Genomic DNA, 21,888 nt, shown 5'->3' on the forward strand with positions numbered 1-21,888 from the left:
TCTGACCTCGGACGGGATAGTACGCCCGAGGTCAGAAGCCACTCTTTGATGCGGGCTCCGGCGGTGAGCCCGCATCAAAGCCGGGACATGTCAGCTGTTTTGAACAGCTGACAAGTGCCCGCAATATGCGCAGGCAGAATCGCGATCTGCCCACGCCTATTAACTAGTTAAATGCCGCTGTCAAACGCAGACAGCGGCATTTAACTACCGCATCCGGCCGGAAATGACGGCATTGCCGACCCCGTCACATGATCGGAGGTCGGCGATGCTTCAGTATTGTAACCATAGAGGTCCTTGAGACCTCTATGGTTACAGATCCGCGGCAGCTGTGAGCGCCACCCTGTGGTCGGCGCTCACAGCACACCTGATTTTCTGCTGCATAGCAGCGAACAGCAGATCGCTGCTATGTAGCAGAGCCGATCGTGCTGTGCCTGTTTCTAGCCTCCCATGGAGGCTATTGAAGCATGGCAAAAGTAAAAAAAAAAAGTGAAAAAAAGTGAAATATATATATATATATAAGTTTAAATCACCCCCTTTTGCCCCAATCAAAATAAATCAATAAAAAAAAAAAATCAAACCTACACATATTTGGTATCGCCGCGTTCAGAATCGCCCGATCAATAAAAAAAAAAAGCATTAACCTGATCGCTAAACAGCGTAGCGAGAAAAAAAATTTGAAACGACAAAATTACGTTTTTTGGTCGCTGCGACATTGCATTAAAATGCAATAACGGGCGATCAAAAGAATGTATCTGCACCAAAATGCCATTAAAAACATCAGCTCTGCACGCAAAAAATAAGCCCTCAACCGACCCTAGATCATGAAAAATGGAGACGCTACGAGTATCGGAAAATGGAGCAATTTTTTTTTTATTTTTTTTTAGCAAAGTTTGGAATTTTTTTTCACCACTTAGGTAAAAAATAACCTAGTCATGTTAGGTGTCTATGAACTCGTAGTAGTGACCTGGAGAATCATAATGGCAGGTCAGTTTTAGCACTTAGTGAACCTAGCAAAAAAGCCAAACAAAAAACAGTGTGGGACTGCACTTTTTTTGCAATTTCACTGCACTTGGAATTTTTTTCCCGTTTTCTAGTACACGACATGGTAAAACCAATGATGTCGTTCAAAAGTACAACTCGTCCCGCAAAAAATAAGCCCTCACATGGCCAAATTGACGGAAAAATAAAAAAGTTATGGCTCTGGGAAGGAGGGGAGTGAAAAACGAACACGAAAAAAAAATGCATTTAAATGGAGAAACATTTCGGACTACCATGACAGCGAGCATCACTCAAACGGCAGGATAGATTAGTCAGACAATAATTAAGGTGGGGGGTGTTTATTGTCGAATCAGTTTCAAATGTACAAAAGAAATTGAAAAAAAAAAAAAAAAAGTAACAAAACAAATACCAAATTTCAGAGCCCCCACCCAAACCACATCCCTCCCAACCTAGATGGAAAAGTGGTGCCCCCGTAGACAAGCCACAGATTCATAGGTCCTTGGATCTTTCCAGCAGTGCATCTAAGAAATCATCTCTATTTCAACCGACAAATTCCCTTCAGGAAAGTGTTACTTCAGTGTCCACAATGTGTTCCCATTAATTCCCAATAATGTCAGGATGACAACCCCAACCTGCAGAAAGGCTGCTTGACACAATCGTATTTATAATTCTTCTTTCTTCTTCTTTTTGGGCTTTTCGTCATCTTTCACTATTGGAGGATTTGAAGCCTCCTTCTTCAAGTAGCTGATGAAGTCACTCACCTCTCTGCCACCCTACAATCAGAGCAACACACATTAGGAGCTTCCATTTTATTCACTGGCACATAAGTAATGTCTGCTTATCCATATTTCACTACTATAATGTTCAGACAATCCAAGCAAAGCAATTTATGATGGAGAAAGCAAGCAGAGTATTCGGTGTGCAGCTAATGCGATGTATACGGACAGTTTTAGGCCATGTTCACACAGCATTTTTGATATGTGAATTTCATTAACAGATTAGCTAAAAAAAAAGGTATATGTATAATATATATATATATATATATATATATATATATATATATATATATATATATATACATATACATATACATATATATATATATATATATATATATATATATATATATATATATATATATACACACACACATACACTTTAGATACTATTCCTATTCAAGTTAATTGAAAATCTACTTTGTTGTTCATATAGAGAGTCTGACTTTATCGCAACAAAGTTTTCAAAACTGTCGCGAGAAAAAAAAAAAAAAAAGAAAAAAAAAAGTGTTTTCTGACCTAGATTTCTCTTGACAGACTATTGCTAAACCCTTACAGGACTATTATCTGTAACTGAGTGATCGCAAATGACTAGGAGCTCCCAGCTAGCTACTTTTGTAAATTTAGAAGATCATCTCACCTCATATCTCTTTGGACTTTGCTTACTTCCAGCTGGTGCAAAGTAAATAGTGGGAAACCTGGAAAAAGCAAAAAACTCTTCATAAATCAGTAACAAACACTCCGCTCATCTGCTACAGGGGTGTTTCTGAATGCTTGGCTAACAGGCTTTTGGTTGTTTATTACCACCAATCTGGAAGAGGTCCTTTATGTGGATAGGATCAAACCAAAATCAGAGCAAAAGAAAAAAAAAAAAAAAAATCAATTAAACATTGTCTGAAACCAGCAATTTACTTACCCTCTGACTTCATAGTAAGAAGGCACATCATTAGCAGTGGCATCCATCTTAGCGATAACAATGTTTGGATCATCGATAAGCTATGTAACAGGAATAAAGATAAAGGTTACATTTGGAAGGGACAAGCCTTTATCTATTGTAAGACAATAGTCAGGAAAGAAAACCTGTTTCTCTGGGTGGGTGATTTTATTTTTAAATTTGTGGTATAAGTGTTTTCTACTTGATACAAATGCCCATGTGCATGTTAGGGCACCAATATCTCCAAATGGCACCATTCTGCCTACTAATATTAGAAGGAACTTTGCAGGAGAAAAAAAACCCTACACGAGATTTTTTTTTTTTTTTTTTTTTACAAAAAACAAAAGAAGTCTGCGCTTTTCACATACAGCACATGTCCTGTCCATTCAGCTCCTTTGTCCAAAGTAGATAAATCAAACAAGTTGGAATAATGTTTCAGCTGTGTTGCCAACTAAAAGTTATGTAAACTAGCCTAACTTAACAGTACATGTCAAAATATCAGAGAGGTGAACATTCAGGCATACCTTTTCTCCTAGTTCCTTGTACTTGGGTTCCAGGTTTTTGCAGTGTCCACACCAAGGAGCGTAGAACTCAATTAGAACATCCTTGCTGTCATCATTTACTATTTCATCAAAGTTTTCAGCTACAATGACCTATGGAAGTCCATGGGAAAGAAAAAAAAAAATTTTTTAGAATGTTTCTTTTTTTTCTTACAGTTGTATTACAAGGGCAGTTTTGAGATTCTTGAAGTCAAGGTCAGGAATTGAGCAAGAGGACACTTTAGTACAGCCGGTGCTAGTGAATATATAATAATAAAAAAAAAAAAAAAAAAAAAGCAACGGTGAGAGCACAAAAAAAGAACAAAAAAAAATTCATGCAGCACCTTACAGATAAGATTTAACGCTCTTTAGCAGAGGAGTCGGTCGTATATCACAGGCCATGGTGCTCAAACTTGACTTAGGTCTCTTGACCCAAACTTTCAGCCTCAGGTACACACAAGACTGCAAGGTCGGTTTGGGAGACCCCCCTCTGTCTGGGCATTAAGATTCTTATATAGACAAGGAAATGCGGCCATCTGAACCGGACATTGATAAAATGCACACAATATAGAAATCAATTAAAAACACCACTGGACACACATTTAGCTGTGGTTACAGATTCTGCCAAACCATTCTGATGTAGTAATCCTTCAGAAAACTCCAGAGTGTAGAAGTCAATGACCACATTTCATAAAATCTGGAGTTTGGACAGGGAGCAGAAGTAAGATGCATCAAATTCCTGAAAAGGCTTCGCACTGCCAGGGACAGGCATACATTTCTGTTGCAACCTGCTCAGCTTTTGTGGGGTACATTATATTGGCCGCCATGCCTCTTTCATCTTTTTTTAATTTTTAAATATATATTTAAAAAACAAAAAAACAAAAAAAAAAAACACCCACACAATGGCCAGGAATGAAGTAAAAACTGAAGTTGTGCAAACATTTCACAACCTTTCAAGCAGTTTTACGCCAGAAAACATTCATGCTCTGCTCGATGAATCAGCCTAGTAACTATATTCCTCCATTCAGACTCAAGATCCATGCACAAGACTCCTTTGTGCTGTTGTTGCCGCTTTTACCTTGACTGGGCCATCATTGTTTTGAGGAATAGGTTCAGACTTCATGTATTTCTTCAGCTGACCATCAAAGTAGCTTTGCAGGAAGCGCTCCAGTGCCTTTCCATCACGGCTAGTAGAGGGGAATCACAAGACAACATTTATTTAATATGTAGATTTCCTTGTGGAGTGGGAACTACACAGACAGTTCATAGCCTGTAATGATGACAGCATGCTCGTGTCCCAACAGAGTTTTTGGCGTGCTCGAAAAAGACGATAGTGTTGCCGCAGCTGCATGTCTCACGGCTGTGACATTAACACCTGCAGGGATTGCCTAACAAACGGGCAATCCCTGCATGTGTTGCAGACATGTTGAGACATGCAGGAGCGGGGACTATTAGGACACGAGCATGCTCGGATAACACCTTATCAAAGCATGCTCACTCATCACTAATAACCTGCCTAAACCATATACTGGCAAAAAAAGAGGATTTCTAGGCTTGGCCAGTCTTGCATTTCTCTGTGAAACTATGGTATAGTAGACTGTATACTTACGAGAACTCCTCCTGCATGACATATTTATCTCCTTTGGCCATTTTAATTCCAACAACAGGAACGTCTCCAGCACTGGCATCCAAACCAAATTCAGTCACTTCATGGGCAAAGGATTTGCGGTTGGCAACAGCAAAATTGAGTTGGTGGCCAGCATCCAGGAACTTCTTTGCCACCATCATTACTCTGGAATTAAAGTTTCAATGTCATTAGTATAGTCACCTGTAAACGTTACTATGTATATACGGCATGTTATACTCACAATTATGTAAGTTACCATCAGAAGTTTGCAAGATACAGAAGGGAGAAAAAAAATTCTACAGCCAAAACTAATGAAAATGCAGTCACCTATTTCTCCAGTAGTTGGAGCCCTTGGGATTCTTCTCATAGTCCACGTCATAATAGGCCACCAGCAGATCCTTTCCTTGGATTAGTTCTCTGTTGTCTTCATTCATGTGAGGGCAGATACCAAAGCTAAAAAAAATAAATAAAATATATATTTTTTTCTCCATTTTATGCATGACACTCTGAAATGTAGATTAATTGGGAAAACTTAAAATACATAAAGCAGCAAATGCGTAGAGCTTAACATCATGGCCCTGAATCAAGAGCATTTTACTCAAGAAATTAGAATAAGACACTTTTGAAAAGTTACAAAGGTTTTTTTTGCCAGGCAGGAAGCAATGCAAAACAAAAATAAAAATAAATAATAATTGTGATTTGGTGTATTCATGCCAGTGTCAGCCATCTACACAACACTGGGTGGAGACAGGATGAAGCAACAATTTATGACCAGACATGGTGTGTACCTATGCACATACCCTGGCACATACCCTGTACAAGCCTACAACCTGCAGTAACCACCGATCAACCAAACCGCTGCATGACCAGCTCTATCCTCACCTACTGTATTCTCACCCATCCCTTGTAGATTGTGAGCCCTCGCAGGCAGGGTCCTCACTCCTCCTGTACCAGTTATGACTTGTATTGTTTAAGATTATTGTACTTGTTTTTATTATGTATACCCCTCCTCACATGTAAAGCGCCATGGAATAAATGGCGCTATAACAATAAATAATAATAATAATAATAATAATAATATGTTCAGAATTTGAAGTAGAAAAGTCTGCAGAAAATACTGAGGTGTTTGCAGGCAAGACGCTGCATGAAATATGTGCTTCGTCCCCCACTCATTAAAAGGGGTGAAAACGCTGAAAGAATTGACATGCTGCAGATTTGAAACTGCTTTAAATCTGCATGAAAAAAACAAAACAGCAACATGTCCATGAAATAATATTACTGCACAATATCACAGACACAATATTTCAAGGAAGGAGAAAGCTTCTCATCTCAGGATAATGCTTTATAAATTTTTGAATTGTTCTATTGGTCATGTGTGACAACATAGGATCAAAGGAGGAGGAAGAAGAAACATTGGGATTATTGGGGCACAGTCTGCACATTAGACCCAGAGACATGACTGATTGTAATTACCATCCTTTCGCAGTATAGTCTATGGATCACTCCCATAATCAAGTAGGGGCGGTGAACCACCAAACTGCAGAGCCTTCAGCATCATACTCTGCTCAGTGAGATCTACGGGCCAGTACTCACACTGGCACCAGTACCTCAAATGCCACTTCAGAGATCTACTTACATGTGATCCTGGATAAACTTCTTTATTTTGTGGGAAGTGATCTTCTCATCGGCAGGGAATGTGACTGAGATGTCTTCAAACTTGTTTGCAAGACGAGGTGGACGGAATAAGACGATACCCCTGAGCACAAAGGACATAAGTTCCCAGATGAGCCTTTACCTTGACAGTGTACAGCCCCAACCACATCTGTCACACCTACAGGACAATATGCACTTACTCTCCATTGGAATCATATTTATCCACAAGCTCATCTTCATCAGTGTGCGCAAATCGGTATTTCTCTCTTAATGTATTGGCAGCTTTCAGAAATTCAGAATGAGTGGTGCCATACAGATCCCGGAAGAAGCCTAGGATGAGAGGAAGGAAAGAGTTTGTTTGTCTTCATAAACCGGGACCAATGATCGTAAACCAGAGCAGTGTAAATTTGCGTCGGGATCCTCACCAACTACAGATGCGTCAGTGTCACTAATGAACTTCTCAAAAGCTTCGACAGATTGTAGATCGACAGATGCAGGGCCGGCCTGTTTCTTCATTGTGCTGATAATGCCATCTAAGGAAATACAATGAAATACAATGAGGTAAAGTGTATAAATGATTGAAAGAATCACTCAGATCCCTTCATAGTAGACTGGCACAAGATCACAGCAGTCATTGAACTATGGCTCTCCATAGGTATAAATGGAAATGCCCACAAATCGCTATACAAAAAGGATTCATGGCCCGTTATCTACTATATAATTGTCTAAGGGGTACTTCAGTCTTTCTGTCTGTCCTTCTGTCTTTCTGTCACGGATATTCATTGGTCGCGGCCTCTGTCTGTCATGGCTACCGTGACCAATCAGCGACGGCCAGTCCGATTAGTCCCTCCCTACTCCCCTGCAGTCAGTGCCCGGCGCCCGCTCCATACTCCCCGCAGTCACCGCTCACACAGGGTTAATGCCAGCGGTAACGGACCGCGTTATGCCACGGGCAACTCACTCCGTTACCGCCGCTATTAAACCTGTGTGACCACGTTTTTACTATTGATGCTGCCTATGCAGCATCAATAGTAAAAACATCTAATGTTAAAAATAATAAAAAAAATAAAAAAATCATTATATACACTCACCATCCGCCACCTTTCCCGCTCCTCGTGACGCTCCATGCAAGTGGCAGGTTCCGGTGGAAAGGATGGTCTGCGAGAAGGACCTGCCATGACGTAACGGTCATGTGACCGCGACGTCATCACACCCTGGGACCAGAAGTTGCCGCCTGCACCGCACAGAGGCGACAGAACTACAAGGGGCCCCTCGGAAGGTGAGTATATGTTTATTTTTTAACCTGTGACATACGTGGCTGGGCAATATACTACGTGGCTGGGCAATATACTACGTGGACATGCATATCCTAGAATACCCGATGCGTTAGAATCGGGCCACCATCTAGTATTTAATTAATACCCAAGAGCCATGTGTATCAACACTGCACAAATTTGTCTTTTGAAGAAAGATTTGTTAACGTTACAAACTGAGAATAGTCATTTACCACTACTTAGACAATTTTAACATGATCTATGATGCCAATTTGTTGCCATTACCATTTATTCCTTAACTAAACTCAGGGAACGTTACGCATGCAAAGTAGATATGTAATGTCATAGTGGAAGCAAAAAGCCCATGTACAGTGGTCAGCACGGAGCCGCTTTGCTTGAGAGTTACAAGCCAGTAATCTCTAGACATAGGACTAGCCTAAATATACAAGCTTGGTAGGGAATATCTCACCGTCTGCGATCAGCTCTGAAGCAAGTTCTAAGTTTCAATCTTATTTTAATAATTATTTTGTGCAGACAGCATAATAGACTTGCAAAAGATATTACATCCAAGTGTTTTACTATAAGGGTACAATTGCATTAGCAAGTTACTGGGAATGCTAGTTTCCAGATTATCAGCCTGTCTAAACAGGCCTCATTTGTCAACATGTCATTATGGATCACCTATAGATGAAAAAAAGTTGGGGGGATTTCTAGAATCTACAGTCTTAAAATGTCAGTGCATAGTAGAGCAGCTGCATGACACTGTACAGAAGGCAAAGAGGGAAGATGATCGATGGGTGTAGGGAGGAGGGACGCTGGATTCTGAAAAAACCCAGTCAGCTATGCAGCCAGTAGGTTGAATTTCTCCTGTAATTAGGGCAGATATACCAGCTCCAGTTACAAGAAAAATAAGGCATTTAAAAATAAATATATTATGTGTTGACATATCCTGCATTAAAAGGTCTTTTGTGACCTTATGGAAGGTACAGTGTGAAATAAAAAAATAAGTAAGAGAAAGCAAAGTTATTTACTAGTGCTGGCCCTGACAAAAGAAAAAAAAAAAAAAAGTTGACAGCTAATAAAGCTATTGCTGCAGTGATAATGTGCAGGAACCGTCTGGTTTATGTTGAGTCCCACATGCAGAAATCCCTGTACTTTTATACAATCTTCTCTTATCCTCTACATAGCAGTTCATCTTACCAGCAGACCGAGGACCATCATAAGATCCAGAATCTTCACCGTTTCTGAAAATCTTAAGCGTAGGGTAGCCGCTGACTCCATATTTGTTGCAGGTGTTGGAGTTTGCAGTACAGTCAACCTGAGCAAAACATTTTACTCAATTTAAGACAACATCCATGTTGTGGCAACTTCTAATCACAATGTATAAGAACAGAGAAAAAAGACTGAACTAATAACAGTAGGCACATCCTTTTGGCTATGTGCACACGTCAGGATTTCTTGCAGAAATTTCCTGAACAAAACCGGACATGTTCTGCAAGAAATCCACATGTGTTTTTCGCGCATTTTTTTCCCCGGAGCTTCCCAATGCATTAAATAGCTGCAAAAACGCGAAAAATCTGCAAAATTAATGAACATGCTGCATTTTTTACCTAGATGCCTTTTTTTCGCGGAAAAACGTATCATGTGCACAAAAATTGCAGAATGCATTAAAAGTGATGGGATGCTTATGTATGCGTTTTTCCCGTGGAAACCGGCTGAAAAAACGCGAAAAAATCCTGAACGTTTGCACATAGCCTTATAGTAAAATAGAAAGAGGGATGTTTGGTACTCACCGTAAAATCTCTTTCTTGGAGCCTTCATTGGGGGACACAGGTAAGCATGGGTGTATGCTGCTGTCGCTAGGAGGCTGACACTATGCAAAAAAAGGAAACTAGCTCCTCCGTAGTATACACCCACCGACAGGCACAAAGTACCTCAGTTAGTGTTAAAGCAGTAGGAGAAGCAACCAAAAGCTCAACATATGTACCAATCCAACAAACAAGGCACATAGACCAAATAATGGTACCAACAGTTAGGGAAGGTGCTGTGTCCCCAATGAAGGCTCCAAGAAAGATTTTACGGTGAGTACCAAAAATACCTCTTTCTTTATCGCTTCATTGGGGGACACAGGTAACCATGGGAGGTCCCAAAGCAGTCCCTAGCATGGGAAACAGGTAGATCAAGGAATAAATGAGCTCAGGTCGGTGGAAAACCGCCGCCTGCAGCACCTTCCTTCCCAGGCCTGCATCAGACGAGGCATAGGTATGAACCCCGCAAAAAAAAAAAAACCGCAAGAGAGGGTAAAGATGATCAGGTTGCGGTCTTACAAACTGGAAGCAAAAACCTGGTAACGAAAAACCTAGGAGGCCCCCACCGCAGAGCGGAGTGAGCCTTCACCCCCGAAAGAGCCTGCACCGCTGGAAGAGGCTGTTTTTCCTGAACTCGGAATACCTCACGTCAATAGTGAAATTAGAAGCTAGGAGCCCATTAAGGTAACTTTCAGAGATGATGAACGGGGCATCAGATTGGCGAAAGGGAGCAGTCCTTGAAAAGTAGACTCGGAGAGCCGTGACGAGATCCAGCTTGTAGAGGGACGTCTCCAGGGGTTGGACCGGAGAGACACAGAAGGAAGGACAAAGTCTTCATCAATGAGAAATGAAAAGGCCACCTCGGGTAGAAAGGGAGGAACAGGCCTGATAACTACCTTGTCCTGATATAGAATCAGGGGCGGGGAATGGCAAGAAAATGCCGCTAACTCGGAAACTCTCCTGATAGACGTAATTTAACTAAGAAGACAACTGTCCCAGACAAGAGAAAAAAAATGTGATGTCTTGAACGGACTCAACAGTGGCTCGCTGCAGCGTGTAAGAGACGAGGATAAAAAACCCATGGATCTATTGGCAGACAATAAGGAGGTGCCAGGTGGGCCACACCTTGAAGAAAACCGAGAATGAAAGGAAGAGAAAAGGACATGGGGACCAACCCCAGTCCATACTCCACTAGAAGACGTATTTTCAGTATTTGTAGTAGATACACCAGGATGCTGGTTTCTTGACCCCAATCATGGCCTGAATGACCAGATGGGAAAAAACAGCCTCCCTAGGACTATGGCCTCAACAGCCATGCTGTTAAACTCAGACTATGAACTGAGCTCTGGAGGGGAGAGGGCAGCATACACCCATGGTTACCTGTGTCCCCCAATGAGGCGATAAAGAAAAACCTTTATTTCACCTTACACAATCCATAAAAAACATTTAAAATACAAAGTGCAGCCCAATAACCCTCACCCCAAAGAAGGCAGGTTAAATGGACACATGAATAACGCCCATACATACAAGAAAACCACAGCTATAATAAGCCATGCTCTTAACAGATATAATATACACCGTAGATCGGGCAATTATGAAAGCGGTGATACCAAATACGTGTATGTTTGATTTTTCTATTGTTTTATTTTTAATGGGGCGAAAGGGAGGGCGATTTAAAATAAAACTTTTTATTTTTTGTAATATTTAATTTTTTTTTTTTTTTTATTTTTTTTTTAACTTTTGGTATGCTTCAATAGTCTTCATGGGAGACTGCCATAACCAGAACGGCTCTGCTACATACAGGTAATGATCAGAGTGCCTGTATGTAGCAGAATACCTCACTTGCTATGAGTGATGACCACCGGCACTGAATAAATTGAAATATTTCTAAAACTGGTCAATCTCAGACATTGACCTATGTATTTTCAAGTAACATTTATGCTTATGTTGATGATATTTTGAATTTGTTTTTCAATTATCAAAGTTACCGTATATACTCGAGTATAAGCCGACCCGAGTATAAGCCGAGACCCCTAATTTTGCAGCAAAAAAACTGGGAAAACTTATTGAGTATAAGCATTATATGGGGCAAATATCTGTATGGAGCATCTTATGTGGCCATGTGCAGCATTACATGGGGCAAATATCTGTATGGAGCCATGTGCAGCATTACATGGGGCAAATATCTGTATGGAGCCATGTGCAGCATTGTATGGGGCAAATGTCTGAATGGAGCATCTTATGGGGTCATAATCAACATTTGTGCAGCATTATATGGGGTATATTTTAATATGGAGCCCATCATAAACTGTATGGTGCATTATATGGGGCCATCATGAACTGAATATGGATATTCAAAAACACTTAAACTACTGATGTCTCAATTAATTTTACTTTTATTGGTATCTTTTTATTTTTGAAATTTACAGTAGCTGCTGCATTTTTCACCCTAGGCTTATACTTGAGTCATTAAGTTTTCCCAGTTTTTTGTGGCAAAATTGGGGGGGTCGGCTTATACTCGAGTATATACGGTAACTGTAAATAAACAATGGCTAGTCACTTCCAAGTGACACCAGCAGTGTTACAGGACAGCGCAAACGGTGCTATGTTTGTCCTCGATTGAAGAAGGAAAAGACGAGAATTGTTTGCAATGACTGCAAGAAGTTTGTTTGTGAAGAACATGGCACCATGACATGCAGTGAATGCAAGGGCTAAATTTATTACCAGATCATTCGTTGTCATTATGTTTTTACTAAAATCCACACAGTTGCAGTTATTCTGCATTTTTTTGGTATTGAATTTGAATACTTTTAGTTATTAGTAAAGCATTTGGGTATAAATTTCAGTTTGTGTTTGATGCCAAATCACTTCAAAGTTACGTTTGATTTCATAACGGTGTTCTGAAATTATGACAGAATAAAAATTGATTATTCTGAACAGCCAGCGTGTTCATTTTAATGAAATATGACGATTTTGAGCCTGGAGTCATCTAGACCCCATGGTACCAAAGCAGTGATTTTTTTCACGGTTCCACAGCAGGGTTAAATACATACAAACGTTGTCCTAAAAGTTAAGTGACTGGCACTTCAAAAATAGATGAACACAAATCCGGACTATCAAGAAGAGGGACAGAATGCACCAGAATGGTAAGCTAAAATTATTATACTATATTAATACATAGTAAAAAGTTCAAAAAAGTAAAAGATACACATATAACAAAAGACCTGAGCACCCTACCAAGGGGGGGACACACTGCTGCTATGCCATAATTAAAAGAGGAGATTGCACAAAAACAGTAAGATGGTATAATAACCAATTCAGATCAGTGATCACTTAACCCCTTCACGACATGCGCCATACTAGTACTGCGCATGTCGTGTCTCCCCTTTGATGTGGGCTCCGGCGCTGAGCCCACATCAAAGTCACAACATGTCAGCTGTTTTAAAAAGCTGACATGTGCGCGCAATAGAGTCAGATGGAATCACAATCCACCCGCCGCTATTAACTAGTTAGATGCCGCTGTCAAACACTGACAGCGGCATATAACTATCACTTCTGGCCATCGGGCTGGAAATGCGTGCATCGCCGACTCCCGTCACATGGATTGGGGGTCAGTGATGCGTCAGCATAACAACCAGAGGTCTCCTTGAGACCTCTATGGTTGTTGATGCCGCATTGCTATGAGCTCATAGCTATGCAGTAAATCTACTACATAGGGGCAATCTGATGATCGCTCCTATGTAGCAGAACCGATCAGGCTATGCCAGATTCTAGCCTCCCATGGAGGCTATTGAAGCATGGCAAAGTAAAAAAAAAAATTGTTTTAAAAAATATGAAATTTTTTTTTTTTAAATATAAAAGTTTAAATCACCTCCTTTCGCCCCATTCAAAATAAAAAAAATAAATAAAAAAAAAAACAAAAAAAAAACAAACATACACATTTGGTATCGCCATGTTCAGAATCGCCCGATCAATTAAAAAAAAATAAATGGATTACTGTATATACTCGAGTATAAGCCGAGAATTTCAGCCCATTTTTTTTTAGGCTGAAATTGCCCCTCTCGGCTTATACTTGAGTCATTCCCAGAGGTCAGGAGGGGAGGGGGAGCGGCAACTGTCTAATCATACTCACCTGCTCCTGACGAGGTCCCTGCATGTCCCTGGTTCTCCGGGCGCCGGCAGCTTCTTCCAGCGTTGAGCGGTCACATGGTACCACTCATTACAGTAATGAATATGGACTCCACTCCCATAGGGGCGGAGCCACATATTCATTACTGTAATGAGCAGTACCATGTGACCGCTCAACGCTGGAAGAAGCTGCCGGCACCCGGAGAACCAGGAATGTGCCAGGAGCAGGTGAGTATAAAGGAGGCATTGCGCGATATTCACCTGTGCGCGTTCCACCGCCGGGCTCCGTCTTCCGCATCCTCTGCAGTGACGCTCAGGTCAGAGGGCGCGATGACGCGATTAGTGTGTGCGCCACCCTCTGCCTAAACTTCAGTGCAGAAGACGCAGTGGCGCCCGGAGGTGGAACGGGGAAAGGTGACTACAGCAAGTGCCAATCCAAGATCCCGAAAAATGGAAAAGCTACGGGTATCGGAAAATGGCGCAATTGTTTTGTTTTTTTTAAAGCAAAGTTAGGATTTTTTTTTTTCACCACTTAGATAAAAAAATAACCTAGACATGTTTGGTTTCTATGAACTCATAATGACCTGGAGAATGATAATTGTAGGTCAGTTTTAGCATTTAATGAACCTAGCAAAAAAGTCAAACAAAAAAAAAGTGTGGGATTGCACTTTTTTTGGAATTTCACCACACTTGGAATTTTTTTGCCCGTTTTCTAGTACAAGACATGGTAAAACCAATGGTGATGTTAAAAAGTACAACTCTTCCTGCAAAAAATAAGCCCTCACATGGCCATACTGATGGAGAAATAAAAAAAAAAAAAAAAAAGTTATGGCTCTGGGAAAGAAGGGAGCGAAAAACGAAAACGGGCTGCATCTTGAAGGGGTTAAACAAAAAAGTGCATAAACCATATGAATTGCTCAGTAAAATAAAGGCAGAACTAACGTAAAGGTTACGAAGCGGAAATGAAACATTATGCAGCAAGAAGGCCTAGTGTGAACTCAGCCTTGGTGGCCCCTTTATCTGGCGTAATAGATTGGGGGCAATTTTGAATTAATAAGAAAAGGTACAGGGGACTTTTTACTAGAGCACAACCCACAGACTTGGAGAGAAGAGAATATGGTACCTTAGCCAGCGCGACAGTTCCCTTCAGCTTTGTGGCGGCTTCCTCATATTCCGGGGCAAGCTTCTTACAGTGGCCGCACCTAGAAAGAAAAAAATCGTTTCTAAACCCAACACACTACTGAGCACAGATGTCCGCACAGGACACAGCGACACGTGTAACATATCAGATTGTGGCATTTCTGTAAGTGATGTTAGCGACTAGCGATTACCTGGACTCTGCTCAGATCTTCACGCAGCACTCTTACAGGAAGGTATGTTATACACCAAGAGACGATCGCTACACCTAAGATGCTGAAGTACTTCTTTCCGAGGTATTTCTAACGAGTCAACAGGGGACAAACCTTCCTCATTACTAGAATTCGCCTAACATCAGGTGCTACCCATGACCTTCATCTTCTCATCAGAGAACTGTGGCGACATCCAATATTCCTATAGTTTGTAACAAGGTGGCAGGGGATATAATCCTGATCATTTTAAAGTGGCAAAAACCTGAGGCTGAACATTTTTATTTTTTTACTTCCATGTGATGCAGTAGACGAAGCAGGATCATCTTTTAATAGAGTAACAAATTCCAGTATAACAAATGACTGACATAAATGGTGACGATAAGGGCGGCCTATAAGAGCCTCACTACATACAGGGAACCTATTGGGCAGGGGGCGATACATGTAATCACAGCAGCCAGTATATAGGATCATGCTGCATCCAACCAGACAGGATGAGAAGGAGGAAATCCTGAAAGACATCACACACCAAGCCAATCCAACGCAGCCACCAAAGACCGAACAGCCAATCAGAAGCAGACACCACAGCAAGAACACGCCCATCCCTGCCAGCAGAGCAAGGGAGGATGGGAAGAGTAGTTCACTAAGTGACATCACCGCTGCACGGGAAGGAGAGCAGAATCTGCCAGAACTACAAGTCCCTACAGCCTCACCCTGACAAAGCACCCAGGGACTAAAAGTGAAACAAACCCCAAACAGAAAGTTGTCACAAATTGTCTGACTCCGCTCCATCCTTATATAACAGCAGGGGCTTCTATACTGGAGCTAGGCGCAGTAGTGCAGGACCTGGGGGCAGCAAAGGGTTAAAGCAGCCATATAACATCACAGGGTGCAGCATTCCCTGCATGGGGGGCAGGAGCTCAGCAACACCTACAAGTCCCCACCACTAACTATAGGGGGACAGGAGCTATGGGGGCAGCTCAGGGGGTGGGTGGAGCTATAGATATAGACATATACATATACACACACAGGCTCCCTGGGACAGTGATATTAGCTGCTCTATACATTCACTGACCCTGTAGACGTCTATGAGGAGGATGACGGACAGGGGCATAGCTAATAGGTGCAGGGGTCCCACTCACACCCGGGCCCCCGAGTCTAGGGGCCCCTATGCCAGCGCCTGTAGTAGCTGTGGACGTTGGAGCTAATGCATTGGGGCCTCAGCTGCACCGGGCCGAGAACACGAGGATTATTTCAGGCAGTGCCCCCCGTTCTCAGCCGCCTCAGTGCGGTCTCCAGGCTGCGCCCTATGTGCGGCCATGTGCAGCCTGTGCTGCAGGGGACGCTGCACCTCCTCCTCCTCCGCGCACTGCAGGGATGGCACCCACGGGTGACCGCCTCACAGCCGCGGTAACCCCCGGGCACAGCGCTGCCGGCTCAGCCCCAGGACCCCACTCACCAGGGAGCAAAGAACTCCACCAGGATGACCGGATACTGGGAGATGCTGCTCTCAAAGTCGTCGTCTGTGAAGTCCAGGACATCCGAGGCCCTGGCGGTGCTGGCGGCCACAAGGACCAGGACGCTGAGGAGGAGACTGCGCGCCATGTCGGTGTCAGAGTGCAGCGCGGTGCGGAGTTCTCAGCAGCACTGCCGGACCTGGACTACGGGAAGCCGGGGAGAGACAGGGAGAAAACCTGCCGGAAGAAGCCGCCGCTGGACCTAGAGCCGGAGTGTGGCATGCGCTCATTGGCTGCCGGGCGATGACGCAATCAGTTGGAGGCGGGGCCCTGGGCTCAGTCCGCTGCTGGGCGTAACCACTGAGAGCCAACGGCGTGGAGGCGTGGTCAGGCAGGGGCGTGAAACTGTGCCACCCAATGGGATGAAAACCTAAAGGATCACGTGTTACAAGTTGCAAGGGGGTGGGTCCCGAGATAGAAGCAAATGCTAGGCCTAAGAGATGCGGAGAGCGGGAGTTATAATTGTTATAATGGATCAATGGGGTATACACGAATATGAAGCATGTGCCCATCATTCTCCGCCACAGCCGCTGTGCAGAGGACCATTGCTCTGGAGGAGCCGCAGGACTATGGGTCTTGTCCAGTTGACACCAGGAGCGTTCCAGCTTCCTTCACCGTTCTCAGCAATGGAGATTTATTCCCCTATCTAAAAGCAATATATCCCATAACATCCAATCACAGCACAGCTTTCATTTCTTATTATATTCTTGAAAAATGAAAGCTGCGAAGCGATTGGTTGATACGGGCAAGAAATGCAGGTTTTAGACCGCTGACAATGTAATGTGAGGTGAGGAGCTGAGCATTTACATCCGCTCCATTCACTGCCTATAGGACTGCTGGAGATCGCAGGCAGCGCCGCCTATGGCCGGCAGTCCCATGTACAATGGCTGCAGCGGGGGTGAGGCTGTGCATCCTTCCTCCATGATGGGGCTCTGCAGTGCTCAGTTTTTGGGGGCCGAAACCCAGATCTGGTGCCAGCAGTAACCACATTACTACAACTTTCCCTGTTCCAATCTGTCCTGAATGCTGCTGCCAGGATCATATTCCTCACCAACCGTTACACCGATGCCTCTACCCTGTGCCAGTCATTACACTGGCTACCCATCCACTCCAGAATCCAGTACAAAACTACTACCCTCATCCACAAAGCACTCCATGGCTCAGCACCACCCTACATCTCCCTGGTCTCAGTCTACCACCCTACCCGTGCCCTCCGCTCCACTAATGACCTCAGGTTAGCATCCTCAATAATCAGAACCTCCCATTCCCGTCTCCAAGACTTTACACGTGCTGCGCCGATTCTTTGGAATGCACTACCCAGGTTAATACGATTAATCCCCAATCCACACAGTTTTAAGCGTGCCCTAAAATGCATTTGTCCAGACTGGCCTATGTCTCAACACATTAACCTAATTATCCCTGTGTGGCCCATTCAAAAAACTTAAACCATAATCAGGTTCCCCGCATCATGTTCTCATACACTTTATGTATTTAATACCCTTCTGTGTCTGTACTGTTACATACTTAGGCCGATAACTGGTTCATGCAGCTTTACATGAACACCCGATTCTTACATTATGGCTGGTCCGAACAACAAAAGCAATTGTTACCATCCACCTCTCGTGTCTCCCCTTTTCCTCATAGATTGTAAGCTTGCGAGCAGGGCCCTCATTCCTCCTGGTATCTGTTTTGATCTGTGTGTTTATTGTTATGCTGTAATGTCTGTTGTCTGTACAACCAATACTGACGACTGGGCTATGGATTCAGGGGATATTTACTGTATACTAGATACCAGGCTCACAAAACATGTAGTATGTGCCAAAATCGTACAAATCCTGCACATAGTCTGCTTCACTCCACCTGGCTCCCCTCATAATAGGCTCATCAGGAGTACTTACTGTGGAAATTAGTGTTTATTAGTGAAGGATACCTACATTTTCAATTAACTTCACAATAAGCTGTCATGTGGATACACTGTTATTGGTCATTATATGTATCTATATAATATACAAAAAATAAAAAAGAGCAGTTATTTTGTTTTTCTGTTTAGTGGGTTCTTGAAGTTACTTTTCAATTTTTCAGTAGGGGTAAGCCTCTGAGGTATGGCCCCCTGGTGTGCAGGGGTAACAATCTCTGGTATGGTCCTCTGGTGCGCATGGTTAACCATCTCTGGGATGGCCCCCTGGTGCGCAGGGGTAACTATCTGTTATGGCCCCCTGGTGCACAGGGGTAACTATCTCAAGTATGAACCCTGGTGTGAAGGGGGTAGCCATCTCAGGTATGGCCCCCTGGTGTGGAGGGGTGCGAGACTGAACACAGGCCAGAGCCAGAGAAAACAAAGCCAGTGACTCACCATTGAGAGATACAGTGATGTAGTCACCCACAGCAATGGAGTGTTAGGCTACTTTCACACTAGTCCGTCGGTACGGGCCGTCGCAAACCGTCGGCCCGACGTACCAACGGACAGTGTGTTAATGTAGCACAACGTGGGCAGTGGATGCAGTTTTACAATGCATCCGCTGCCCATTGTGAGTTCTGGGGAGGAGGGGGCGGAGTTTCGGCCGCACATGCGCGGTCGAAAATGGCGGACCCGACGCACAAAAAAATGTTACATTGAACTTTTTTTGTGCGTCGCGGCCACCAAAAACACGACGCATCCGTCGCACGATGGATGTGACGTGTGGCCATACGTTGCAATGCGTCGCTAATGCAAGTCTATGGAGAAAAAAACATCCTGCGGGGTAATTTTGCAGGATGCGTTTTTTCTCCAAAACGACGCATTGCGACGTCCGTCACACAACGCCAGTGTGAAAGTAGCCTTATGGACGATCTGGCTGCAATCTGGAGGATAATGTTTGCCTTTTTGTTGTGAGTTGCCAAAATGAAGACTTTTAAGTTGGACTAACCTGGGTCACTGCCTCTTCACCGCACTGTGTGAACATCGCTGCATTACAGCACACATTGAGTATTTGGTCAATTTTTTTACATCAGTATTTGTAAGCCAAAATCTGAGGGGAATCAGAAGGAAAAGTATAATAGAAACTCGTCACCACTTCTGTATTTATCACCCACTCCTGGTTTTGGCTTACAAATACTGAGGTAAAATACTCACCAAATACTCAAATGTGTGCACGTGGCCTAAGGAGTTAAATAGGCAGTCTGTTACAGATGGCTGTCACAGGAGATACCATGGGGCTCATCTGGCCTGAGCCATTTTTAGGCAGGAAATATGCGGTATTGCACATAAATTGCTTCCCTTCTATAGTGTTAAGGCTGTTTTCACACATCAGGTTTTTCGCCGCATGCCGGTTCGGGCGTCGCACCGCAGCGTCGGATCCGGCGTAATTAGCTAAAAACCTGATGGAACGGATCCGGTTTGTAGCCGGATCAGGCGTCCGGATCCGGCAAGAAACCAGATCCGTTCCATCAGGTTGTCATCCGGTTTTCCATCCGGTTTTTGACGGATCCGGTTTCTAGAAACGCCCCCTGAAAGGCTAAAAAGGTGATTGGCCCCCTGAAAATTATATATACAGTGTTCCTACAGCCCATCAGTGACAGGTTTGAGAGGAGCAAGATACAGAGCAAGATGGACGGCATTATTGCGAAGATTCTGCAGAACAAGTGGATTTCATCGTGGAGGCGAATCGATTGAAATTAATTTTTATTGAGAAGGAGCAAGAGAGACAGCGTGTCATGCGTCTGCGCCGACGCCGTTTGTGGATCCACCCCATCACGGCACAGAGAATGACGCGGGGAGTCTTTTCTACTTTATACATGGAGCTACGAGGAGACCCTGACAAGTTTTTCAGCTATGTGCGGATGAAAGCTGAGAACTTTGATATATTGGTGGAGCGGGTTGAACATCTGATAAGAAGGAGTGATACCTATTGCAGATTCTCCATTACACCGGCCGAGCGTCTGATGGTCACTCTTCGGTAAGCATTCTTTTTGTATCTACTCTTGTAGCGCACTTTCATTGATTGATATTTTGAATTTGCAGTAATTTCTGCCTTGCTTTTGTTCACAGATTCCTAGCAACTGGTGAATCCCTGTCTTCACTACATTTCCAGTTCAGACTGGGCATTTCAACCATATCTGGAATAGTGAGGCACACTTGCCGTGCTGTGTGGGACTCTCTGCACGACGAATTCATTCCACATCCCACAATGCAGACATGGTTGGAAGTTGCTGACAGATTCCAGGAAGTGTGTCAGTTTCCCAATTGCTTGGGCGCGGTGGATGGGAAACACATCCATATCGTGAAACCGGCTGGTTCTGGATCTCAGTTTTTCAACTACAAAAAGTACTTCTCCATCGTGCTGATGGCCATCGCCGATGCGGATTACAAATTTGTAGCGGTGGGTATTGGGGCGTATGGGCGATCTAATGATTCTCAAGTTTTCAAACTGTCTTCTATGGGACGGCATTTGTATGGACAAACCTTTCAATTCCCCCCCCCCCCCAGACCACTGCCTCAAACCTGTGAGCCACCAATGCCTTTTGTTTGTGTTCGAGATGAAGCTTTTCAGCTTTCAGAACATCTTTTGAAACTCTACTCCAGCCGTGGTTTAAACAATACTAAAAGAATTTTCAACTACAGACTCACACGTGCACGTAGAATGGTGGAGTGTGTGTTTGGGATCTTAACCGCCAAATGGAGAGTTCTCCTGACATCCATTAACTTGAAGACAGACACTGTGGATGAGGTAGTGAAAGCATGTGTTGTCCTACACAATTATGTAATATCCAAGGAACAGCTTTCCATTGAGGACCACTCTTCCGAAACCATCTTGGCTGATTATAGCAACCAAACGTACAGAAGTGCTGCCACTGTTTCCAGAATACGGGATCACTTTGCAGAATATTTTATTTCACCCAAAGGAAGAATACACTGGCAGGATGAGAGAGTTTAAACAATTTGTCTTGAACCTAGTAACTTTTTCACCTTTTACCCATGTCGTGTACCTGTTTGGTTTTACCTTTTACCCAAGATGTGTACCTGTTTGGTTTTACACCCAAGATGTGTACCCGTTTGGTTTTACATTTTACCCAAGTTGTGTACCCGTTTGGTTTTACCTTTTACCCAAGATGTGCATCAGTTTGGGTTGTACCCAAAGTATTTTACCTCTGACCAATAAACCTTGTTCATCCAAAGTGTGTTAATCTATACCTTATAAAGAATAAATACAAGGTAGCTGTAAACAACAAACTTTTATTAAAAAATTTTTTTTACAATATCCAAACCCAACTTTTATTTGGAAACAAAAATAAATATATAAATTTCGCA

At 43.2% G+C, this 21,888-nt stretch overlaps 1 protein-coding gene across 1 annotated transcript; it reads right to left on the minus strand.

The window, feature by feature from the left end:
• Positions 1-1,321: 1,321 nt before the first annotated feature.
• PDIA3 (protein disulfide isomerase family A member 3) lies at positions 1,322-17,033 on the minus strand. Its single transcript, XM_077263578.1, has 13 exons — positions 16,544-17,033; positions 14,862-14,940; positions 9,003-9,120; positions 6,954-7,061; positions 6,729-6,858; positions 6,512-6,631; positions 5,203-5,328; positions 4,858-5,040; positions 4,327-4,435; positions 3,234-3,362; positions 2,692-2,771; positions 2,416-2,473; positions 1,322-1,772 (listed from the first exon to the last, which is right to left on the minus strand). The coding sequence occupies exons 1-13, from the start codon at positions 16,687-16,689 to the stop codon at positions 1,662-1,664; spliced, it is 1,497 nt and encodes a 498-aa protein (XP_077119693.1). The 5' UTR covers positions 16,690-17,033; the 3' UTR covers positions 1,322-1,661.
• Positions 17,034-21,888: the final 4,855 nt, after the last annotated feature.

This window comes from Ranitomeya variabilis, chromosome 5, assembly GCF_051348905.1.
Source record: "Ranitomeya variabilis isolate aRanVar5 chromosome 5, aRanVar5.hap1, whole genome shotgun sequence".
NCBI classification, from domain to species: Eukaryota; Metazoa; Chordata; class Amphibia; order Anura; family Dendrobatidae; genus Ranitomeya; species Ranitomeya variabilis.